At 39.2% G+C, this 26,516-nt stretch overlaps 1 protein-coding gene across 16 annotated transcripts in view; it reads right to left on the bottom strand.

Moving 5' to 3' along the window:
- Window positions 1-26,516, bottom strand: part of slc4a5b (solute carrier family 4 member 5b) — a 57,925-nt gene that overhangs the window by 15,012 nt on the left and 16,397 nt on the right. For 10 of the 16 annotated variants that reach the window (XR_010094296.1, XR_010094297.1, XR_010094299.1 and 7 more), the window contains 18 exons: window positions 23,971-24,126; window positions 23,690-23,797; window positions 22,932-22,987; window positions 14,252-14,409; window positions 14,086-14,173; window positions 13,848-14,006; window positions 13,393-13,514; window positions 13,131-13,305; window positions 12,918-13,051; window positions 12,648-12,828; window positions 12,143-12,233; window positions 9,882-9,940; window positions 9,100-9,291; window positions 7,710-7,823; window positions 1,516-1,677; window positions 994-1,172; window positions 567-639; window positions 414-482 (listed from right to left, as the gene is read on the bottom strand). Coding sequence is in view for 12 of the 16 variants with exons in the window: in XM_063477803.1 (XP_063333873.1) it covers window positions 414-482; window positions 567-639; window positions 994-1,172; window positions 1,516-1,677; window positions 7,710-7,823; window positions 9,100-9,291; window positions 9,882-9,940; window positions 12,143-12,233; window positions 12,648-12,828; window positions 12,918-13,051; window positions 13,131-13,305; window positions 13,393-13,514; window positions 13,848-14,006; window positions 14,086-14,173; window positions 14,252-14,409; window positions 22,932-22,987; window positions 23,690-23,797; window positions 23,971-24,126 (2,276 nt within the window). In the remaining 4 variants the exon portion in view is untranslated. Of the gene's footprint in view, window positions 1-413; window positions 483-566; window positions 640-993; window positions 1,173-1,515; window positions 1,678-7,709; window positions 7,824-8,130; window positions 8,245-9,099; window positions 9,292-9,881; window positions 9,941-12,142; window positions 12,234-12,647; window positions 12,829-12,917; window positions 13,052-13,130; window positions 13,306-13,392; window positions 13,515-13,847; window positions 14,007-14,085; window positions 14,174-14,251; window positions 14,410-22,931; window positions 22,988-23,689; window positions 23,798-23,970; window positions 24,127-26,516 lie in introns of all 16 variants that reach the window. The other 6 variants (XM_063477802.1, XM_063477804.1, XM_063477808.1 and 3 more) reach the window with 6 other exon arrangements.

The raw sequence follows: 26,516 nt of genomic DNA, 5'->3' as shown, positions 1-26,516 counted from the left end.
ATCTGGCCCTCTGAGAAAAAACAAAATTGTTGTCCACCTTTTTCTCTTCCAGAAAATAACAAGTGATTTGAGTGTAGAACAAGCTCTGTAGTATAAGCATTTGAAAATAGGATTTGTGTGAAAATGTTACACATTACAAACACAAATTACTTTTGACTTTAGACAGTCTTGGCAAAATTGCTGTCAGCTGCTATATCTGCCTATCAAGTAAAGGTCACATGGTGTTTGAAAATGAATTTGTTTACACTGAAAAAGACTATGGATTTTTTTTTATTCCTGTTTTCTGCTTGTGTCTGATTTTTCATCTATGCACCATTTTCTTTTAATATATATTGGCATATAGATTATAGTTTCCATGAAGAAAAATATGGAGAAAAAAAAAAATATATATATGTATTTTTTTTGTAGTATACCTGGATGCCGCTCAGTGAAGCCACTCCCATGTAGAGGAAGACTCCATAAAGGACTGGCATGGGGATGTACTGAATTGAACAGAACATACATTTTAAAATAAAACCAATATAAACTTTCTACTGACAACACATCAGTCTCACCTACGAACTTACCTGAAGTATAGGTGCAAGAAAGACTGAGAGTCCTGTTAGGACAAACACCAAAGTGCCTGTCAACCTCTGCTCTCTGGAAGTGAAGAATCAAAAGCATAGCATAAAACTTTATTCTAGGTACACACAAAAAGATGATTTAGGCAATCAGAAATCACACAGACCTTAATTTGAAATAAGGACTCTCTTTTTTATGCAGTCTATCTTTGAGATCTCAAAAGTGAAGTAAGCATTTTCACTTTTCACCATCTTAAGCCTTCCTTAAGCCAGCAGGGGACACTCCTCTGGTTCCAAAAATAAGTTTTATAGAATTTATTCCCCCCACTTTGTCCCCCAATTGATATATTACCAGCCTATGAGCATGCAATGGTTCAGAACACCAAGCTGGTGATGGTTAGCTTTTTTTTTTTTTTCTGGGGGGGGGTCCCACCTGACTCCAAGGAACTGTGGTTGCTCTCCAGGGGCACTAGATTCACTCTCCATCTTCAGTGAGTCGATATGAGCAATGGAGATGACAGTGGCTGCTACATACCATGGCATGCCCATGAAAGAACACACAGCCATCAGCACACCTACCCAGAACAGGTCCAAGTGGTAGCCACAGCCTTTCTGAAATTGGGTGCAATAACGGGAAATTACCCAGAAGATCCACTCCCCATGTAATCCTGAACTGTGTAAACAGTTCAAAAATTACCAAAAACACAAATAATACATTTAATGACAATAATGACACTTTCATTGCTTTAGTATAGTAATGTATTGAAGCAGTAGTGTAGTACTGTTACAATTCAAGTTACAATTGTTCAAGTTGTAAACACGGTATTTTTTCTTCTCATTACTTTTCCCAGACAATATCTATATCTATAACTGTTAACATTTAGGCAGAATTTTTTTTAATATACTCTATATATTTATCTCTTCTGTGACCATTTCATCTTAGGTGTTTGCAGACCTTTAATTTGTTTTCCTTGCGGTTGACAATGACAGCACTAATCTGCTGGTCCATGAAGATGAGGATGGTGACCAGAAGAGCAGGAACGAAACTGGCCACACACCACCACCAGGGGTTCTTACCAAAGGGCATCACCAGCCAGCCCCGGTCACTACGTGTAGGCTGTATAACAACAAAGAAGAAATATTTTATATTTCAAACCTATATAAATACAGTGAAACTACCATACTAGCAGAAAATAGTGAAAGAGGAAATCAGAGAATTGTGTTAGGTTACAACGGCAAAATAAAAATTGTACAGATCATTTATTAAGTAAAAGTCATGCATATGCTAGAAAACGCTCGTCTCAGCCACTGTGATTATGTCCATTTCTTTCTAGACTACCATTTTAAACCCATTAGTCTGCCATTTGGCCATTTTATTTTTTCAGGGGTGGAACAGTGAGGATTCACCTTTTATCAGATGTTGACCTTATGATAGCAATTAAGGTGCCATTTACTGAATGAATGATATTTGTCTAGTATGCCATATTACTTTTACATTAAAGAACAGAGACTTTTTAATAATCCTTTTTTTTTTATAATGAAGAGATATGTTTTCTGGACACAAAAAGGGGAACATGAAAAAAAGCAACAAAATTGGCTATTGGCCAAATTGTTATTTTAGACACTAAAAAAGAATTGCACATTTTATCTCTGTATGTTTTATAAACATGTACATGTTGAGCTGCACATATAAACGATAGCATATTTATATAGCTTGGATAATTTCTATGGGTTTGTAAAATTCCATTCTAAGTGGGCCAGTGCCATACCTTAGTTGAACTATTTCAGTCTTTTCTTTTTGATATTAAATTATTTTAAAAAGTAACTACAGTTGCCATACACACTCATTGGTTGTTTAGGTATACCTCTTAAAATGCACACATATCTAACACAACTATCTAATCAAATTTTCTTCCAGAAAATAACAAGTGATTTGAGTGTAGAACAAGCTCTATAGTATAAGCATTTGAAAATGCAATTTGTGTGAAAATGTGACAGATACAAGCACAAATTACTTTTGACTATGCCATAACTCAATTGAGTTAAGATTATAGACTTAGTCAAAAAGACCTGCTGATGTTCAAAGTGAGATTGGAAAATGTTCCCTGGTATGATGAGTGATTATTCTCCTTTGATCAGAATTTGGCCCAAACAGCATGAAAGCACGATTCACTCTTGCCTTGCATCAGTGGTTCAGGTTGCTGCTGGTGATCACTTCCTGGCACACTTTGGGCACTACCTGACAGCCTACCTGAGTATTATTGCTGACCTTGTCCATCCCTTTAGGACCACAGTGTACTGTACCCTAGTAGCATGAGCTGGTAGCACCTGCTACCAGCATGATAACTCTCCATGTCATAAAACCCAGATCATATCAAACTAGTTTCTTTCTGACAGTGTGTTCACTGGACTCAAATGGCCTCCAGCATCACATGTCAATCCAATAGAGCACCTTTCAGATGTGCTGAAATGGGATGGGATATTCCAATGTGTAGTCTATAAATCTTCAACAACTGTGTGATGCCATCATGTTAATATGGATTAAAATCTCTGAATGCTTCTAACACCTTGTCTAAAAAGAAGGCTACTGGCCATTTTAAATTTTCTTAAGATGTTTCAGTTCTCATCCAAATGCCTTCTTTAGTTCTAAAACCAAAATATGTAAAGTCCCAGGTATTTAAACCCTTTTAGGGGTTGTTCACTTTGAAGGTGGCTGTTGACCCATTATTGATCTTTCCTCCTGGGAAAGGGAATATTTTCTGCCCAGTGTTGCAGGGTCCAAGTTTGTTTGCCAGAGGGGGGTGGGAGTCAAAAAGTAAATATTGGTCTGTGTGTGTGTGTGGGGTTCTTGCAAAATTGTTGGCCCTTCCATCCTCCTCAATGCACACAGCTTCGTCCAGGAAAAGCAAACTTGTAACCTTTGTATCTTCCATGGTGAACTTTGTTTCTTTCCACTGAGTTGATGTGAACAGTAAATGGACTGATTCTTATATGCAGTGGCTTGCAAAAGTATTCGGCCCCCTTGAACTTTTCCACATTTTGTCACATTACAGACACAAACATGAATCAATTTTATTGGAATTCCACGTGAAAGACCAATACAAAGTGGTGTACACGTGAGAAGTGGAACGAAAATCATACATGATTCCAAACATTTTTTACAAATAAATAACTGAAAAGTGGGGTGTGCGTAATTATTCAGCCCCCTGAGTCAATACTTTTGCTGCAATTACAGCTGCCAGTCTTTTAGGGTATGTCTCTGCCAGCGTTGCACATCTAGAGATTGAAATTCTTGCCCATTCTTCTTTGCAAAACAGCTCCAGCTCAGTCAGATTAGATGGACAGCGTTTGTGAACAGCAGTTTTCAGATCTTGCCACAGATTCTCGATTGGATTTAGACACCAGACAGGTCAGGGATAAAGTTATTGAGAAATTTAAAGCAGGCTTAGGCTACAAAAAGATTTCCCAAGCCTTGAACATCCCACGGAGCACTGTTCAAACGATCCTTCAGAAATGGAAGGAGTATGGCACAACTGTAAACCTACCAAGACAAGGCCGTCCACCTAAACTCACAGGCCGAACAAGGAGAGCGCTGATCAGAAATGCAGCCAAGAGGCCCATGGTGACTCTGGACGAGCTGCAGAGATCTACAGCTCAGGTGGGGGAATCTGTCCATAGGACAACTATTAGTCGTGCACTGCACAAAGTTGGCCTTTATGGAAGAGTGACAAGAAGAAAGCCATTGTTAACAGAAAACCATAAGAAATCCCGTTTGCAGTATGCCACAAGCCATGTGGGGGACACAGCAAACATGTGGAAGAAGGTGCTCTGGTCAGATGAGACCAAAATGGAACTTTTTGGCCAAAATGCAAAACGCTATGTGTGGTGGAAAACTAACACTGCACATCACTCTGAACACACCATCCACACTGTCAAATATGGTGGTGGCAGCATCATGCTCTGGGGGTGCTTCTCTTCAGCAGGGACAGGGAAGCTGGTCAGAGTTGATGGGAAGATGGATGGAGCCAAATACAGGGCAATCTTGGAAGAAAACCTCTTGGAGTCTGCAAAAGACTTGAGACTGGGCAGAGGTTCACCTTCCAGCAGGACAACAACCCTAAACATAAAGCCAGGGCAACAATGGAATGGTTTAAAACAAAACATATCCATGTGTTAGAATGGCCCAGTCAAAGTCCAGATCTAAATCCAATCGAGAATCTGTGGCAAGATCTGAAAACTGCTGTTCACAAATGCTGTCCATCTAATCTGACTGAGCTGGAGCTGTTTTGCAAAGAAGAATGGGCAAGGATTTCAGTCTCTAGATGTGCAAAGCTGGTAGAGACATACCCTAAAAGACTGGCAGCTGGAATTGCAGCAAAAGGTGGTTCTACAAAGTATTGACTCAGGGGGCTGAATAATTACGCACACCCCACTTTGCAGTTATTTATTTGTAAAAAATGTTTGGAATCATGTATGATTTTCGTTCCACTTCTCACGTGTACACCACTTTGTATTGGTCTTTCACGTGGAATTCCAATAAAATTGATTCATGTTTGTGGCTGTAATGTGACAAAATGTGGAAAAGTTCAAGGGGGCCGAATACTTTTGCAAGCCACTGTAGCACTTTTCTACTCTCCTGGAGTACTCAAAGGGCTCTATACAATATGCCACATTCACCCAATCACACCCATTCTCACAAGCACTTTCTCTAAACTGAGTGCTTTCTAACTACATTCACACACATTCACACCCCGATGGATGCATAACGTGCATACTTGACATGCAGACTGGAGGAGCCAGGGATCAAACTACCAGCCTTCCAATTAGTAGGTTACCCGCTCTACCTCCTGAGCTACAGCTACCCCGGTGAAGGCTTCTAGTTCTAGGGTTCTGATTTTGACCCAGATGTCATCCAGTAGCTAGGTGCTAGTGCCGCTTAGGTGCTTGTAAATTCTGTAGGTGGCTGATTTCATACTGATAATAATAGGTCTGACTGGGACTCCTTTGTGGATCTTTTGAGGGCATATATACAGGGTATAGCATCCCCCGGGGTAAAGGTGGTGGTATATAGGATGGTCTACATGGCTAATGTTCACATTTTGGACTAAAAAACTGGATGGTTTGAAACAGGAATAAAAGAAGCAATCTATATCCACTTCGAATGACCATCATTCATCAGAGGTATTGGCTTACAACACAAAATGTCAGACATCTTCAATTCAATTTTATTTATATAATCACCTCAAGACGCTTTATATTGCAAGGACTCTACAACAATACAGAAAAAATCCCACAATTAAATGATCTCGTTTGAGCAACGACTTGGCAAGAGTGGGAAGGAAAAACTCCCTTTTAACAGGAAGAAACCTCCGGCAGAACCAGGCTCAAGGAGGGACAGCCATCTGCCACGATTGGTTGATGGGAAGAAGACAGGGCAAAAGACGCACTGTGGATGAGAGCCAGAGATTAATAACTCATGAGTAAATGCAGAGTGGTGTATAACAGTGAGTGAAAAGAGGTAAGAGAAGGAGAAACGTTCAGCGCATTATGTGAAGCCCCCAGCAGCTTAACCTAATTGCAGAATAACAAAGGAAGGATTCAGGGTCACCTGATCCACCGCTAATAATAAGCTTTGTCAAAAAAAAAAGTTTTAAGCCTAAACTTAAAAGCAGAAACTGTGTCTGCACATCATTAATAGTGGGCCAATGACTACCTTCTAAGGGACAACCTCCAGTAGGGCTTAAATACCTGGAACACCTTTCAGTTTTAAAACTGAAGAAGCCTGTGAGTTGAAACATATTCCAAAAGCTTAAAGTCCAATTGCCTCAGCCTACCATGAGTTGGATGAATGAGAACCTACATAAACATATTTTCCACCAACTTGTTGAATCTATCCTACAAAGCATTAAGACTAAAGCTAAAATGGGGTTTACATTGCAAGGCATATCTAATAAAGCGTCCAGTGAATGTAAATCTGAAATAGTTCCCTCTAAAGAGCTATACATAAGTGGCGATATTGGAAGCATAATTCATATAAGAACTTCCAATATGATAACAACAATATAACAGCAACTACATTAAAAGTTATTTTCTAACCATTGCTAGCATGCACCCAGAATTAAGGAGGGAAAAAAACCCAAATTAAACACATATATATATGTCTTAGCGACAGTATTCAAGATATCATTTTCAAACTTTGTGTAATGGTCAATACCAGTAACAATTTGACCTGATTTAACTTAGGTGAAAATTGGGTCAAGGACACAGCACATGTGAAAATCAGTAAAAATGTTATATAAACCACTATTTTATGGTTTTTAAAATTCACATTAATATAATAGGCCTCGGTGGACATGAGTACCATTTGATGCAGAGTACTATTTGATCTTCACAGTTAAGGCTCAAGGTCGAAGTTGATATTGGGAGAAAAAAAATTCAAGGAAACATATTGAGTAATTTTTTGTATGAAACGGCATGGAGAGAGATGTATTTCTATTTTTTCTATGCGATGACCTCTGACATCAGAATAATGCCATGAAGTTTCGCAAAAATCACACACTGCATTGTAAATGGTAAATAGACTGGTTCTTATCTTGTACTGTTTTACTCTACCTGAGCATTCAAAGTGCTTTATACAACAATGTACTTTAGACTGCTTTCAGTATATATTAAAATCTCAATTTTTTACAGCTTATAGAAGCCAAAGATTTTAGCCAATTCTGGTCCAAACATATAGGTAAAGATAACAAAATATAAAGTCAGGGTCCCACAAATTAGGGAAAAAGCGTTAGTTTCCATTGAATCATTTCCAAACTTTAAAGATAAACATAAACATTCTCTTTTTTGAGCTCTTCAAAAACTTTTTTTCTTTTCCAATACAACATTATGACTTCATAATGACACAAAGAGATGAATATACTGCAAAAGATTTCCATATTGTTCTGACATCAGCACAAATGATCTACGAAAGCAATGTCATAATTGGGGATTTCCACATTACCAATGCTGACATCAGTATAAGTTTTAGTATAGCTCTTGCTGCTTGGGGGGAGTTGGGCTCATTGAGTGCTCGTGTTAGAAGTATAATTATTCTTTGAAGTGACAGAATATATATATTTTTTAAAAATAATTTAGTGAAAAATCAAATACCTTGAACTCTGTTGGCACGATAAGTTTGGGTGTGTCTAACCCCATCAGCATATCAAGACCCACAAAGGACATGATTGACATGAAGATGGCAAAGTCACTGATTAGCTTCCTCAGCTATAGGTCAGCCCATATACAATTACACAGGACAAAAGGAGGGCAAAGACAAATGTGCACAGTAAAAGTGATGACGGGAAACATACGTTTAAGTATAAGAAAGTGGTAGATACATGAGGAAAGCAAGACAGTGAAAAGAGAAAAGAGATTATTTACTCGGTTAAAGTGTAAAATTGATCAATCCACACACTCCAAAACCTGTTTAGATGTGTAAACAACTACATTGCTGAGGAAAGAATTGAGTGGCCAGCAGTGTCCTAAGAACAAGGTCTGACAAGATGAGAGAGGTATTTAGGAAAGGGTGGACCTTGAGTTCAGTGGGTACGTGCAGTTTGGGTGTGTCCAGCGCCAACAGACAATCCAACCCACAGAAGACCAGGATAGAAATGATGATGGCAAAATCACTGATCAGTGTGCGAAGCTGGAGCACATACGTGGAAAGCAGTGGGGGGAAAACAACATGGAGAGAACATTCTGATAAACATATGGAAGTGTAAGGTTGGTTGTCTGGATAACGAGCACATACTGTGTAGGTGAAGTTTTAAAGTAAAACACTGGCAATATTCTACATTTCTAATGAGTATATTTAGATGGACTACGTAAGTAAGTAGACAAAGTACATATAATTATGCCATGCCAGAAATCTCTTGGCAGACGTTTGGATGTCTTCTTGCAGTATGATGGCATTTGTCTTTGCCTATTAGGCACTTCCCATGATGTGTCATTTTATTGAGAACAATTTAACACTCACTCTAAATCTTGTGAGAAATTGAAAGTGCTTCTGTTTATAGTAGCCAAACAATACCTTAAAGCTAGCTTTATGTTTTCAAATCATTATTTCTCATCTGTTCCAAAGTCTCATTGGTATTTAGTTGTTGCTCTTCATTTTCATCATGCAACCTTACAGAAGTATACAAGTTTGGATGTTTTCAGTCCTCTGTGAAGCCTAAGTGCTTGCATGAAAACTGAAAACTGAACCATTCAGATGCTAAAATAGCTAAACAAGCAGATCATCTCACTTGAAGAGGCTCTAAAACTAGCCTTTTAGTCTAAGTGACTGATTATTGTAAAAATGGGTTTTACAATAGCCTACTTGGTAGATCTTTTTGACCTTCAAAGGAATATCACCAGCGTTGTTCTTTAAATGTCACTACTTTGATGCTGTAATTATAGGCATAACATCAAATTAAAGGAAACCAGCATTTCACATGCAGGAATTAAAGGCAGCCTGGGAGAGTTTTCTTCATGCAGTTATTGAGTATAAGGATTTACTTACCTTTGTTGGGAAGTAGCGGCTAAACTTGAACTTCTTAAGAGAAACTGTCATGGAGTAGGTGCCAAAGAAGAGGATGAAGGACATGAGGGCCAGGTCAGGAACATACTTACAGGAGTTCCCCACCAGCATACCACCATACTTGACACATTCTTTCTTACTCAGCTGACTCCAGTCCAGATCTGTTAAGTTAAACTAAAAACAACAACGGCAGAAGGAGAAGCAAAAGTAGAGAATCGAGAGGATGAAGGATGGGGGATTCAAGAAATGAAGAGATGAGGAAGGAAGAAGCATAGCAGAGAAGGGAAAATTGATGGATAGGTAGCGGAGTGGAGAAAAAGCAGACACAAGAAAGAGAAAAAAAAACAAGCAATAACAAAAGAAAAAAACACAACACATATAACTGAAAGCCACAGTGCTTTCTGATGGCTGGATTCTAAATCAAAAGGGTTCAGTTTTGTTTAGTAAATGACAAAAAAATAAATAAAAATTAATTATGATTAAATTAAATTAGGATTCATTACATAATTTAAGAAAGCTGAAAAAGTGTTTAAAGTTGGTGCAGCTAAAGAGTTATTGTCCCAAGCTAACTTCCTTCACTAAAATGCTTGATAAATAGGGGCCTCAATTACTTCACTCAGTCTTTAGTTCAAATTTGTCCATATCATACCATGTGCAGATCAAAACAGCCAAATAAACAAATACAAATTATTTTCACCAATGGGAATAATGAAAATTCATGAAAGTGACGCCAATGTAACTCTTTGCGGTCTTCTGTCACTTACCAGCAGAGTCATATTATCATCTGCAAGTGGAGCTGAAGCATTCAAGCCCAGTGCAGGTGCTGAAGAGGAAAAGGCATAAGTTGAAGAAGAGAAAGAAAAAAAGAATGAATGATGGATAATATAAAATGTAGAGCTTTACGTAATAGTGTTAATAATGCAATATAACTTTCTATATCCCAGTTCAATCACCATTTTTTCATTATATTGGAATGTTTACAAGAGATATTTAGATGCGTACTCACTTTTTTAGTGAGCATTCAAAAATGAAGCAGAAAAAAAGTACACAAAATCATGACAAAGTAAAAACTAAACACATGCTTCTTATGCAATCAAATATGTCCATCAGGAACACAGACAACCAAACATGTTTTAATATTAGACAAAGATAAAAAATAAATAAATACAAATACAGTTTTTAAAATGATGATTTCATTCCTTAAGGAAAAAAAATATCCAAACCTACCTGATACAATGTGAAAAAGTAATTACCCCTCCTTGTAAATCAAGTTATTTCTCAGGCTTTGGGACTTCAGCAAACCATGGTGAGCGCCAATATCCACAAAGGAAAAACAATTTGGAACAGTGGTCACTGATTTCTTAACAAGAACATTATAGCCATAGTCAAATTTGGTGGTAGTAGTGTAGGCTACTTCAAGACCTGGACAATTTACATAATTGACAGAATTAATGAATTCTGCTCCTGAATCCTGGAGGAGAATATCCAGCCATTAATTCATGTCATGATGCTCAAGCACACTTGGGTTATGTAGCAAGACAAAATACACCAGCAAGTCCATCTCTGAATGGCTCAATTGAAAAAAAAGAAAAGAAGGTTTTGGTGTGGCCAAGTCAAAGTCCGAACTTAAATCTGATTTAGATGCTTTGGATTCAGATCCAGAGCCATAAGAAAGATTCTCTGGCAGTTATCGCAAATGCTTGATGGCACTTCTTGCTGCCAAAGGTAGCACAACCAGTTATGAGGGGGCAATTACTTTTTCACAGATGATATTGATTAATCTTTTTTGCCTTAGCACGTGAAATAATCATTTAAGAACTGCATTTACTCAGGTTATCTTTGTCTAATGTTAAAATTTGTTTGATGATCTGAAACATGCAACAGTGACAAATAGGGGGAAAAAGTAAAAATGAAATCAGGAAGGGAGCAAATAGTTTTTCACAGTATCCTAATATTTTCTTTGCAATGCATTTAAAAAGGTAGAGGGACTTCCTAAGTCTATTAATGATGCTAAAAAGTAACTTAATTAAATGTATCCAAAACTGATTCCAAACACCTTACATACACACACTGTATAATACATGGACAAAAATACTAAGCCATCTACCCATTGCCTACAGGGGCTGCTCGAAAACCCATACAACAAAGCTCTTGGTGCACTGTGCTGATGTTAACTGAAGGAGAAGGAAGGAGTTTAGGACGCTGCAGTCAGTGCTGGGAACTATTATTTAATGTGAACTGCACCTAGTGACCACACTCTGTAAATGTACATGGTTTGTCACTTTATGTCAGATTTGCTGTGGTTTCTAAATGCTTCCACTTTGCAATAAATATCATTTATAGATGATATTGGATATTCCACGATCATCTATAAATGATTATGAAATTTAATCTTGGAAAGGATGAAATTTCATAGGCTGAATTGTTGTGCCAGTGGCATCCTGTTATAGTACTATCCCCAAATTCAGTGAACTCATTAGAACAACCCAGAGCCAGGCAGACTGCATGGCTAGGTCCCTGATTTTATACACCTGGCAATGGGACCAAAAACAACTGGATTCAAAAACTAAGGGATGTGACCTGATACTTGTGGCCATTAAGTGTGTGTCACATAGTAATAATAATAAATTTTATTTGTGGGCCACCATACAAAGCATAGAAGACATCATCTTCTATGTTTTGTACGACATCATCTCATTGCTTGCCCCTTCTCCATACTGACATGGAAAGACCAATATCAATCTCCTGGGGATTTATGATATAATTAGATATATCAACATACAATTAAAGGAGCTCAACATTGCAAATGGAGTGGAAGCAGGAAGAAACAGGTAATCCTCTATATTTCCAGAGTTCAAAGACACACCAATCAAATCCTCTGATGCTCATGTATTAACAAGCTCCATCTCATTTCTGTAATCTGTACCTGGTCATTGTCATGTCCACCCCACCCCAACAATAACAGAAAATAAAATTAAATAAAATATTAACATAAAATAATAAAAAAAATAGTTTGAAGACTCACCCTGATCTGGAGCGATGCATTCACACTTATAAGCTGTAATGTAATCAGGTTTGAAGCCACGGTTGATTGGGTAATATTTAAAGGCTCCGACCTGCGAAGAACAAACCATTTTTCTCTTTGTGTAACACCTAAATTCCCATTGTCATTTTTGTCATTTTGCACAAGATATTTTTGCACAAATGTATATTCTTCTACACAGAAGATTGGATTAATTAATCAACTTGTACGCATAAAATAATCATTTTTATGCACAAGATCATCTGTTTTCCTGTAAGAAACTTATCTTGTGAGAAATTTTTTTTCTACAAGATAATTATCTAGTGTGTGCCAGATTTTTTTTCAATGTCAGCTTACTGGACTTTATGGGCTCTGTACTATGGTGCATCATAAGTGTTGTGTCTCTGTTGTGTGAAATGTTTGCAGAGTGTACGATAAAAGGAGATATAAGGATAAAAGCAAAAAACATTGGATGCTTAACCATATTAGATTAAAGAATATTACTTACCATCTTCTTGATTGCATCAGAAATGAATATAAAAGAAATGAGGCTGGAGAAACCCTCCTCCGTGAACCGGGTCATATATTTGATGATGTAGCTAGCATCTGAAAAAACCAGTAAAAAACACTGCAGACACGAGTGAAGGCCAATCCACAGACGAAGCTCCATATAGTCCACATCATTGTTTCTGTATTGACAATGATATAAGGTAGAGATGTTTATGTTTATGTTAGACTTTTTTTATATAGAATTCAACTGTGTTCTTGTGCATCTTACTTGCTGAACTCATAAAGCAGTTTTTCAAAGATGAGAATGGGCCCAGTTGAACTCAAAATGATGAGAGGCTGTCCTCCAAACAAGCAAAAGACACTTCCTGCTAAAGCAGTGCCAAGAAAACTCTCCATCACTCCCTATGAGAAAAATAGGGAACAGATAATGATATGTCAAGTTTTGTGCTATGTGCTATGTATTACTTTGCAGCTCTCTGACCTGGTAATTGTCAGTAGCATCCCCTAGTAGTCCTCCAAAGGTGATAGCATTGGTGATGCAGCCTAGGTAGATGAATAACACAGCAGAGATGGACTGGATATGGAAACCATCATAAATATCACTGCAATACCATGGGATCTTCCTTTTGATATCCAGCCATAATCCACCACCAATCCTGTTTAAACAGAGTAGAGTGCTCATTTAGAAATGCAGAATTAAACATACTGTAACTGGAGTGGTATAATCCTTTTCAGTTATATACCTCCCAGTGAATTTCAGCTCCTCTCCCAACTCATGTGGGGCTGGAAGCTCCTCATCTTCACCTCCAGCTGCTCCGCCAGCTAAACCATTCACCTGACCCAGCTCATTCAAGTTCAGCACTGACTTTCTGGGATAAATGTGATAGAGAAAGCAGGTTTTAATTCAACTCTGGAATGTTAAATCTCCAGTTTTGACATACTGTCATTATACATATTATTTTTTTAAAGTCCATGATGGTTTTTAATGTACAAATAATTAAGCTGCTTTATCTAAAGAAAGGGCTTTGAGAGAGCATGAAGAAGTGGACATTCCTAACATGCACCAGATCACTGGCACCCAATCTAGGATTAGGGGTATTGTTTGGACTGGTTAGCAACCTTCCTATTTGGCATTTAGCTAAAATAAAACCCAACAGTAATATATCTGAGATCAAAATTAAAACGTTATTAAAAGCACATGCCTCGTTTCTGCAGATGGAACCTTTTTGGGTGGTTCAATACGGATCTTGGGGTCCCATTCTCCTGGAGGAAGGACAATCACTTCATCCAGAAACTCATCAACACCTGCAATCAAGTCTTCACGGTCCCTTGCCTTATAGGCAACATCGCTAAACAACTGAAAAAAAGAAAAAGAGATAACTCATAAAATATATTTGATGCATGCATATCCTGTTGGGTTAGTGCTAGTCACTTACATCATCCACCATGAGTGTAGCAATAGCTCTGCCAATCTCGTTGTAGGATTTGGTTTTGCCATGAGGACCCAGAAGAATGAAGAGAAATCTGCCAGAGGGGGAAAATGTTGATAAATTGATCAATTCAAAGACACACCCAGCTGACAGTGAAGCTGAAAGAACCTACCTGGTTGGTACAGGAACCTCAGTAAGCCCCCCCAGAGTTGTAGCTTGAGCCAAGCGTACAAAGGAGACAAAGGGTTTATCCAGAAAATCAACTTCACCAATCAGGACATTGGATGCTTCAGCATCACGGGGTATCTTCTTCATGAACTTATTCTTAAGCTGTCAAACGAAAGAATAATGCAAAGAAATGAAACCTTTGGGATAAATGCAGGAGTGTAAGATGTGTTTCAACATAGCTGACATTTTATAGCTGCTTATGCATATCATAATCAGCTTGCTTAATCATGTCTGTCAGTAGCTAATCAGGTTGCATGAGCTAAGTTAAACAAAATGCAACAGCAGCTGGACAACAACAAAGCTCAAAAAACTTTCTTATTGACTTCTTTTTTATTGAGGGAACTCCTCAATAAAACATTTTGGCAGATAGTGTCCTGTGGTCCTCCTGCAATGAAATTTCTTGGGACAGATTTGAACAAGTAATATGATAATATGGTACACAGATGTAAACATCCAGGATCTATAGAGGCTGAGTCCTAGAGTTTCCTCTATCCCCTTGAGCATTTACCATTTTCACTTGAGACAACACCAATAAGAAGATGATAATGAAGGAGAATGAAAAGTACTTTATCTGTCCCAAATGTTGGAAAATAACAATGTTACAGCACCAAAAAAAAAATCAAAAAACAACTTAGCTCAAAAAAAATTAATAAAATCACAAAATAAAAATAGCTCAGAGAAGTAGAAAAAAAACACTAAAGAAGGAGCTCAACTGAACAAAATACAAAAAAGTGAAGCATTAAATCAAAATCTAAATATAATACAATAAGGAGCTTAAAATAAATGCAGAAATTTTGGTATGAGATTGTAAAAGTTTTTGTATCTGGCCTTGTGACAGCATTGTTGATACATAAGATTTGGACTTTATATGGGTACAGAGGATGGTCAGAATCCACTGATAAAATCATCCACAGCCATTCACCACAGCCACACTCATTTGGATTACTTCTGCATCAGCTGATGAAGGAATTCTAAACTGTGTGTTGGCTTAAACTAAATTCCACCAGCAACAGCACTGAAAAGTTTCTTGGGAAGTAACATAGATGCATTGCCATGGCTAATAGTTAAAATTAAGAGAAGTGTTCCTTCAGAGTAACGTGTCCTGAACTAGACCAGATTTAGACTGGTATAACCCCTTCACATTTCTATAGCAAGCGCATAAAATTAAACTCACCGTGGTCCTAATTAGCTAACAGAATTCATGCGTATTACTGTTCAACTGCCTCACATTCCCTATGATGACCGCTGGAACAGCTCCAGCACTGAAACCCTGTTGTTTACTCTTCTTTCTCTGTGATTACAGTAGTTTATTCTAAAGCAGAAACACTTGGTCTTGGAATGGTGTTGCTTAAACTAAAATCTCTTCATAATCTGCTAATGCTGCTCCTAACTTCTTGACACTAAGAAACTATGAACGACACATTTCAAAGCCACCTCACACATTCCAGAGTTTTAGTTGCCTTTGGCAGTCATACTGTACACAGTTCACTTATTATTCTCCTTCTTTCAGTTGTTATGGTGTTGTAGAGGGGTTTGGTTAAGCTCAGCTGCAGGAGGTAATATTAGTTTGAGTCATTCAGGGAAAAGGTCAGGGAAAGGGAGTCTAGTTAGTACATGTGGTTTGTCTGGCCTAATCACGCTCTAGTTGTGCAGTAGTGTACTGGAATGCACAGCCTTAAGAAAGACACACGGAAAGGTAGCAAAAACATGACTTGTCTGCGTCATCTGAGTTCATGTCTGCTTTATCTGAGCAAAATAGCCAAGTTAAACTTGTAGTTACTTTACCTGAGCTTCTACAGTCTGGGTGTCTTATGACTTGCATAGCCTGCCTTATTTTCTTGTTGTTTCAATAACTATGTTATCACTGACAACTCTTGAGTACACTCTGCTTTGTCCTAAACAGAAAGTATGCCCAGCAGACACATCTGTACCAGTGCTGATATGTGGAATTATGTAGCAAAGAAAAAATGGAAAAAATGGATAAATATGTCTTATATTAAGTAGCCACACTTTGCTTTGTTGACAGTGCTACAAACCCTTTGCCTTCTCTCAATGAGCTTCACCATTCTCATCTTTTAGTCACCTGAAATGGTTTTCATTTTACAGGTGTGCCTTGTCAGGGTTCAGAATCAGAATCATGAATCAGAATCAACTGTAATGCACAGAATTATGTGGGTTACAGTTGCTCCAAGACAATAACAGTAACAGACTAAATTGATTAAATAATACAATATATTACAAAGTTTACAAAATATAAGAGATAGCTCTAATATATATACAAGCAGCTCAATTTAAATATCAAGAATATTACAGAGGTGAAATATATATTATTGACATTTAACTCTAACCTGTGAAACTTTTTCATTTGACTGTAGAGCATGTGCAAAAGGGTGTAGCTACTGCAGTGCGTACTGTGCATTAGATGGAGGAGTTGTACAGGGAGATAGCCACAGGCAGGAATGACTTCCTGTGTCGTTCAGTGGTGCATTTGGGTAATCTCAGTTTCTCACCGAATGTGCTCCTGTGACTGGCCAGCACGTCATGGAGTAGGTGGGAGGTATTATCCAGCATTGTCATTATTGAACAACATCATGGATTGGACAGCATCCGCCTCTCCAACACCACCCTAAGGGAGTACAGCTCTGTCCCCACAACATTACTGGCCTTGCGAATCAGTTTATTGAGTGTGTTGGCGTCTGCAACCCGTAACCTGCTGCTACATCATGCAATAGCATAGAGGATGGCACTGTCCACAACAGACTCTTAAACAATCCTGAGCATTGTCCAACAGATGCTGATGACTCTGGCCCTTCCTGTAGAGTGCATATGTGTTTTTACCCGGTCCATTTTATTTTCTATGTGTACTCCGAGGTATTTATAGTCCTGTACAATGTCCACATCGACCCCCTAGATTGAAACAGAGGTCAAGGGTTTCCTGGTCCTCCTAAAGTCCACAATCAATTCTTTGGTCTTTGTCACTTAGCAGTCAATCACAGCTCGGTATTCCATCTCACCACCCTCACTAATGACCGCTATTGTGGTCTTCTTGTCAGATAATCAACAATCCATAATGAATGAGTAGTTTATGAAAGACACAAAGCTAGGGAGCATAGGACTGAGGACATGGGGACTTATCCTGTCTGGGCCAGCAGACCCACCTGAGCGGAGTCTTCCTATTTGTCTCTGAACCTGGCCGTGAGTGATAGTGACAGATGGGGAAAGGGTGTCAGGACTTTTACAGGAGACAACGGTGCAATGCGGAAAGGGAGGGAGAGAGAGTGGTGTGGCTGTGGATTGCAGGCTGACTACAGAACATATATATATATATATATATATATATATATATATATATATATATATATATATATATATATATATACATATATATATATATATAATGTTCTTCCTCTACCCCCCCCCCCCCTTTTTTTTTTGCACATGTCGAGGAGCGTGTCAGGATACATTTCACTGTGTGTTATACTTGTATAACTATGCATGTGACAAATAAAGAACCTTGAACCTTGAAGGTAAGGCTGTAGGGGGGTGAGCATTCACTGCAGTGTCAAATCTGGTGAAAAACACATTCAACATTCATTAACTCTGTCCTCACCTTCCCCAGCTCCCTTGCTGCTTGATGGCCTGAATCCAGTGATTGTCTTCATGCCACCCCACACCTCTATCATGCTGTTCAGCTGGAGTTTCCGCTCCAGCTTTCTCCTGTAATTGTCTTTACCTTTATGATCTTGATTAACGCCTGAACTATTCTCACCTCCTCTTTATTGCCCACTCTGAAGGCCCTCTTCTTGACATTCAGGAGTACTTCAATGTCACCCAAGGCTTGTTATTTGGGTAACAATGGACAGTCTGAGCTGTAGTTAGTGATACACTTAGTAAGCCCACTGATGTCCTCACCATGAGTTTCACAGAGCGTCTCCCAGTCTGTCACCTCACAACAGCCCTGTAGCTCCACTAAGGCCTCCTCCTCCGACCTCCTAATATCTCTAGTGGTCACAGGCTCCGTCTTCACAGTAGGCACATAGCGTGAATCAGGTTATGATCTGACCTACCCAGTTGGGGGAGGGAGGAGGAACTGTATGTGCCCTTGACATTAGTATACAATAGATCTTGGTAGGGATAGCTCCGTAGGTAGAGTGGTCACCCCATGATCGGAAGGGTAGCCGAACGGCTACCCTGAGGTACCGTCAAGGTACCATCTCTAATCTCTACACACTGCTCCCCGGGTGCTGGATTGGTAGCTGCCCACTGCTTCACTGAGTGAATGGGTTAAATGCAGAGGACTACAAAATTTCCCACGTGTGGGACTATAAGGGGTTTAAAACAAAATTCACTCCCTCCTGGTGGGACAGACCACATACTTTGTGAAAGTTGACAAAGCCTTCTGCTCTAGCCAGAGGAAATGTACAGTGTCTCTGCTGCTGGGTGAGTCAAAGGGTGCAAAGAAACTGCTCAAGGTGTCAGACAGTTGTCCAACCTTAAAGTTACTGCATTAACAATCTGTTATACTCCTGATGCATCTCCACATATTTTGTGGGTTGTTATTGTGGAAGTTCTCCTCAATGCGCTGTTTGTGCATGTACTTTGCCTGCTAAATTTCTTTTTTCAGTTCTTTCCAGGCCCTGGTATAAGCCAGCCTATCACTTGAGCTGTAGGCAGTATCTTGAGCTTTGAGCCTGGACCACACTGCACTGTCCAACCAAGGTTTCTTATTTGGGCAAAAATCTTGGTAGTCTTTGTGGGAAGGACAGCATCTGTACAGAACTAACCCTCAGCCATGACCGGGATGGAGCAGAACTCCCTAACCATTTTAAATGGTTTGCATTTTGCTGCCAAGTATTCTAGGTCAGGATAGTAGTATGCACCAATAATGTGCTCAATAATGTGCTCATAGCTGTTGACCAGGAGTTTTTTATGTATAGTGCCAGACCTCCACCATTTAATCCAAACTGTAGTCCCATCTGCCCAGAACAGAAACACCCTTCTATCTCCAACGCGGCATCCAGGATGTTGTTATTTAGCCAGGTTTGGATAACAATCGCCACACAGCTGTCCATCCTGCATGAGATGATCCCCAGCCAAAGCTAGTCTATTTTGTTGGAGAACGGGCATCAATGAGGAAGAGACTGGGAAGAGCCAGTCTGTGTGGGTTAGCATGTAGCAGAGCGCGCAGGGCACTGCTCTTACCGTGCTTTTGTTTGTAATGAATTATCCTCTGTCTCCTAAGCCACAGATGGGGAATGGTGACAGCCCCAGTTTGTATCTCTGGTGGAATAAAATCCACCTTTGGGGATGTAAACAGTCTGTACACTTTCCCACTGTGCCTTTCATACTTTATTGCAGCTGTTTAATGAGCATGCATTTTAACAAATCAAGTCATTGCTTATTGAGACACAAATAAAAAGCAACAGTGGTGGTATTTTCACTGCTGTTCTGTTTTGAGCAGAGATTTCAGAAATCTGCTTATATACACCCACATTCATAAGAACAATAATGCTTGCAGTTAATGTTTTCAAAGCTGTTTCGATTATAGGATTTATTACTTCTGATAGTTCTGTATTCTCTAAAGTTTTTCATTAAAAACCAAAATGGTAACATAAATGTAAAAAAAAAAACTAAACACATACCTCACCTCCCAGCCACCTCACACAGCAAAACTGCTTAATGTCACCTCTGTTCATTTCAGAAGTCAGCACCGTAGTTATTGCTACTTTACCCAGAGTAAACTAACCAGTCAGTCACCTCCTCTCCATTTTCTACATCAAGACAAGCTCATGTAAGCGTTTATGAGCCGTCAAGCCATTACCTCAAATCTTAAAATCCCGCCATGCGTCACTGTCAGAGCTTCAGTTCAGAGTCAAGCCAAATCGCTACCTGATCAAGGGTTCCCCTCATTTATCTATCAAGGTCTTTCATTGTCCAAAATTTCCTTTGACCTCTTTTCCCACCATTCCTTCCTAATTTTTCAAGCTCATCCACAACACTCTATGGAATCCTCGACCACATTATTAAGGCCATGGGCTACTGATCTTTGCTAACCTGTGTACCGGTTATATTACTGCAGAAGTCTTTGTCCTTTGTAATTAGTTATTACTGCTTCTAGGGGATGCCTTCTGTCTTTCTTTCTGTTCATTCCCATTTTCATGCCCCACCCTCCTTCCCCTTTTTCACTTTTTCTGTTTCATTGTTTCAGGAAGCCTTGCTTCACCCATCACTACCAAATATAGAGCAACCAAGGTAATAATCCTACTGCTGCCACCAGATATAACTTGAGGGTTTGTTATGTGGTTTTGAATCTAAACAGCAAGATGGAGGCACCTAACTTTCTCAGCAGCACCTTTACTCTCAGCACATTTACTCTCACACAAAACATGTAACCATCAATTTTATTATTTTAGGGTCTACCTTACTATATAAATCGCCTTGAGGCAACTGTTGTTTTGATTGGAAACTGTACAATAAAACAGTAAAATTGACTTGAAATCAAATATATATCAAATTGATCACGATAGTGACTCTACAGTTGTCATGGTCCTGGGTCTAGTGGTGTTTATGTGTTTGTACTTTTGATCCTGGTTCATTTAATATTCTGAAGTTAAGATTTTGTTCCAAGTTTTGGTTCTTACTATAGTTGTAATTTCACTATGCTTATTGTAGTGAGGGTGTGGTTGGTTGCTCATTTGAGGGGAGGGGTTGGACAGCGGTTTCAAGGGCAGTGATTACAGGAGGCTGGACGCCACAGCTGTTTCTATTTTTTCTCCCTATTTCAGTAATATGTCAGGTACTGAAAGGAGGCATGTGTGGAGGATACAGAGTACAGAGCACAAGTGAGGCAACATGGCTTCTGAGCAGCTGAAAAGCTACCCCTAGATAACATGCATGGACTGAAGCAGTAAATAAAATATTGTCGTGTATGGGTCTTGCATTCACACTTAGTATTTATATTTCAGGCTCTTAGTTTGGTTATATAGTTTTCAGATTGGTTTTGTTCTTTAATTTTTTCTATCATGCTCCCCTGTGTTGCCTGTGCCTTCTTGTGTAGTCAGTCTTGTCTCTGTGGTTGTTTCTCTTTCTGTGTGTCAAGGTTGCCTCTCTGCATTCTATACTTCCAGTCTTATTTTGCCAGTGCCTTGTTTTGTGTACCTTGTGCTCTGTTAAAATCTGTCACTTTCTATGTTCCCCTCCTCCTTTGTCAGTTCCCTTCTGTTTAGTCTATTCATGCTTATATATGTTCTCTTTTATTTCCCTTCCCACTTCCTTTGACTATTTCCTGTGTTTCGGCCTTTTATGTCTCCTTGTGCAGCCAGTGATGTCTCTCTTTACCTTTCGTCTATGTCAAGTTTGTGTGTTTTTGTCTCCGTTTCAGTGGTTATGCTTCTGTTCTATTTTGGGGGCCGGTGTCTCCTGTGCATTATATGCAGTTTTGCCTCACCTGTTACTCCTAATTTTCCCCTGCCGTCTCCACTTTCCTAATCACCCTCCTATGTGTATCTGTTGTCTGAGTCTCTCTTTGTCCCTGATCAGAGTGTCAGCTCACTTTTTCCCTGGTGTCTCCTGGTTCACACCCAGTTTTGTAATTTGACGTTATATATTTCTTCTGTTCTTCATGTTTTGCACTTTATACCACTTTGTCGGCCAAATTAATAGCTCACTTTTTGTTAAACTATCTTGGCTCTGCATTACGGTCCTCTCACTCTTTGCACCCCACCCGTGACAACAGGTTTCAAGCCTAAATGTCCATCAGTTTTTTTACCTGTTGATGTTCAGTTATTTGAGTTCTTGAGTAGCTTTGTGTTGGGCTCCTGTCTGTGGAGATCAGGTATCTCCAACTCCAGTCCTCCTAATTTAATAGTTTTCTTTGCTAATAAAAATGCTACCTCTCTTTCTAAGCTCTATGGCAGCCTTATTTCTCAATATAACACCTATCATGTTGGAACTCATTAGATTTAAATGCTTATGATCACCAGCTGCTCTGGGTAATGTTGGTTTCAGCTAAGCAGAGTGTAAAATAGCCTTTGTTTTCAATCTTTTCAATTGAAAAGAAAAAAAGTTGCCTGCTGTAACTCAACAACACACCAAGGATGGGTTAAAGCTAAATGGCACTCTACAACTCTTTATGAACCTCATGCAGGTTCACAAATTTTGAATTTGTAAATGAGCAAATTATGAGCTTAGTGTTAGTTCAGAAGGACCGGGTTAGTTCCACAATCCCGGCTGGCATCCATTTGGCTGTAGCATGCCTATAATTGCTGTGCCCTTGCAAGCACCTCCTCCTTAGCTCTCCTATTTCAGATTTAATATCGTATTCTTATCACCAATGCCTTCTCTGTTCTGTCATACTTTGCATATATCAGCTCCTCCCACCTGACCTCCTTAAAAACAGTCATGTAATATGCAATAGCTTTATTTAATGAAAGTATCCAAAACTTGGAGTTATAGACTCCTTAAAGTACAACAGTGAGTCAAAAAGCTTTTTCAGATTGTTTCCATATTTGAATGATTTTATATAGAATGACCCTGATGTATAGCATGAACAAACATGTAAGAGACACATGTAGATAAAAAAAATAGAGAGTAGCACACATGTAAAATATTGAAAAATAAGTTACCTGATCAGTGCTTGGTGTGTCTGAAATATCATTCATGCTTCTACTCTGAGCATGATCTGTAAATGGAGCAAATGAGACCTTTTGGATTAGATAAAAATAAAAGGAAAATAGGTTTTAATGTTTGAGTGATGTTCCCATCAAGGACATTTTGTTTCATTTAGTGAAAATTGTAAATAAACCCCAATAAATGGTCCTTTGAGCAACAGAAAGAGCGTGAACTTAATCATGAACAGCCTTTTCTGTTGGGGATTATATTTTAATTATTTGCTTCTCTTTTTTCCCCAAGGAGATTTGGGAACAAATACAATCAAAGCAAAATAATAAGAACATACTACACAAATCCTTTACTAATCCCTTTCACGCAGATGGCTGCACATAAGAAATCAGCAAAGGTGCACACAATAGGACCAATAATCTCTCAAGTAAACACACTTTATGCTTAACACATTTCACATATATACATATATACACACACACAAAGCCATCGCAGGTGTTGAAATCATGCAACAGCTGGGAGTTGGCTGGGATAATTTTTCTCATCAAAAAAAAAGATGAAAAGCATAGATATTAAGAAAGGAAGAGCTAAGAATTTAAAATCTGGCCACCAACTGGAAATACTAACAAGTTCTCAGTACTCGAATTTCATGGTGTACTAATACACCAATGAGAACCTATTTAGAAGTAAAAGTCAATCTTGTTAACTTATGTATCCTTGTGTAGTGGTGCATGTATTACATGTGTGTGTTTGTGTGACTCACGCAGGCGGCCAAGGCTGCTTGACTGCCGAGAACGTAGGTCTTCTGTGGAGCGGTGGATCCCAGAAGCTGAACTAGTGCTACGACTCAGATTAACCTGAGGACTACGGCCTGACAGAGCAGCAGCAACAGCAGTGATTTTGTGAGGGAAGGTGAAACAGGTAGTGAGCAACATGGTGGAGAAAACAAAGGTTGTCAGGAGTTGATTAGAAGGTTAGATCACTTTCTTTCATAACTACTAATTGGTACATAAAAAGGCATACACACAGAATACACATGCTTACTAGACGCAGTATTGGATGATTTTCCCATGTCTGCCAGAGAGCGGTGGATTGGCTTCTTGGTCTGATGACGATGCTTCCTGAGCAACACAAATATAATCTTCTCCTTAAGATCAGGAGGAATGAGACCATCAGCTATCTGTTGTTCCACAATCTCCTCTGAAACAGAAAGATTCCAGCCCAGTTAATATGTTAACATTATACTCACATCTTCTCATCAATTTGGTATATCCAACTGGAAACCTTATCACTGCTTATCACTCTTATAACTTATTTAAAATTCAACATAATCCACTTTCTGAATCCATACTTTTTAGTGTGTGACAAATTGAAACCATTTAACTGTCTGCCAGTTATCTGGTGAATGTTAAGAGGTGAAATGTACATACAAATACATGAAGCGTGGCGATTGTGGACATTCCCTTTTAACCCCTTGTAAGACAGTATTTTTCAAGACCACTGAATTCTAACTTACTTAGTTATCAAATGTACATAAATAGAGAAGATAAATCTGATAACTAGTGTGACTGAGAGGGCTCGGGTTTGACTGCAAGGCCACCTGGCCAAACACAGGATCAATATCAATATCTTAAAGACTGAGAAGCAGTTAGAGCTTGGCAAGTCTCACCCCTGGCTCCATCTAAGTTTTTTTATGCCTAGTGGGTAATATTTAAAGAATCAGAGACTCTTTAAACAGAGAGTCAGTTCCAGACTTCCCTGTATTCGGGGTGCCTGGTCAAAATTCAACATTTGGTGCCGTTACCCAGATCCAGATCAGAGACCTTTCAACATTAAGTCCCAGAAATGTGGTAGACAACAGCTACAGCCAAGAGAAGGTGTGCAGCCAACCGGATGTCAACCCAAAAATTCAGCTGGGGAAATCACTGCTACAGAGACAAAACCTCGAGATAAAGAAGCAAAGCCTTCCAAACCCACATCAAGGGAGGCACCAGCCAAGAAATTGGGATATATAAACACGGGGGTGCATCGGAAACTGATGTAGGAGCAGCAGAAGGTCATCCTAGAGGCCCACCAGGCTGCCACCTCAGGGGTTGTGAAATAACGGCTTCAGAGGCATGGGTCATGATGTCTGTGGGTCAGAGAGGATATCTGCACATCAGCCTTCAAAAGGAGGAATACAGTGTGTTATGTATTTAGCAATAGCAATACATTGCTTAGTGGTACTATTTTATGTTCTTCGCAGAACAATACCAAAAGTGGTGCATGTGCAGATGATCTGCCTATGCTCTACCACAACATGTTTAATAAAGTAAGTCACATTTGACTAAAAGGTTTGCAATGTGTCTAAGTAGTTAAATGGTAAAATGGCAAATGACCTGTATTTGTATAGCGCTTTATTTAGTCCCTAAGGACCCCTAAGGACATGTTCAGTCATCCACCCATTCACACACACATTCACACACTGGTGATGGCAAGCTACATTGTTAAGTTATATAAGAGAACATAACAAACTGGCAATGAGGTGTGCCATTATTTGGGCGTGACTGGTTGAAACACATCCACCTCAACTTGAAATAAATTAAGTCAATGAGACTGGCATGAGGCCTGAGTGTACATTTTGTGGCTCAAAGACTGAAACAGATACTTAATAAAACACGCTCAGATGTTCAAAGAAGGAATTGGCACTCTGAAAAATATTATATACTGGAGGACAACGCATAACCAAGATTTCACAAGGCACGTCCTGTACCTTATGCTGTACCCCTGTATTGCCAGTGCCCCAGCAGTATGGGGCATTTTCATGAAAATGAAAAGGGGAATCAAGAAGTTGCGTCCCTTCTAATTGTAGCTAGAAGCGAACCAGGAGCCCAAATGGCCAAGGAATACACCAGACTTCTGAACTGTGGTTAGGCTCTGAACAGGCAGAGCCTTGAAGAAACTGGAATTAAGCCAGGATAAGATAAGAAAGAAAACATATAAGAAAAACATCCATGTTCATCAAATGGATGAAGACTAAAAATGGAGTGACGGAAGGAGAGGTAAGTGACAGAAGTGACGTAAAGGTAAGTCACAGAAAGGAAATACTGTAAGTGAGACTTCCAGAGACTTGGCAGAAAAAATAGAATGGTAGGTCAGAACTGAGTGGTAGCTCAGAATTAAACAAACATTTTTTTAACCTTCAATTATACCAAAGTATACCAAACTTTTGACAAATAACTATCCATATCTGCTTAATCGTTTCCAACATGCTGGAGGACGTCAATGAGAATTTGAACACTCTCCAAGATCTCCAAGGCCCAGAGCACATCTTCCCTAACCAAGAATGAGATGCCATCCTCCAAGTCACCCAGCTGACCCCCCTGGTACAACATCGCTGGCCGGCAAAGACTTTGCCAACATCCTGAATTAAATCGATAAGCGATTGTCCCGCTTCAACGCAAGGTTGTCCTTAATGGAGATTTTACACCGAGAATTTAAATCCCTGAGGGAATCGCTGAAATTCAGCCATCAGGAAGTGGAAACACTTGCTGCAGTAAAAGCCTCGCTATGGGACTCAGTCGGTCAAATCTCTGAGAATGTCACCCGTC

The sequence above is a fragment of the Pelmatolapia mariae genome, linkage group LG7, assembly GCF_036321145.2.
Source record: "Pelmatolapia mariae isolate MD_Pm_ZW linkage group LG7, Pm_UMD_F_2, whole genome shotgun sequence".
NCBI lineage: Eukaryota > Metazoa > Chordata > Actinopteri > Cichliformes > Cichlidae > Pelmatolapia > Pelmatolapia mariae.
This window is presented reverse-complemented; position numbering and strand designations above follow the sequence as displayed.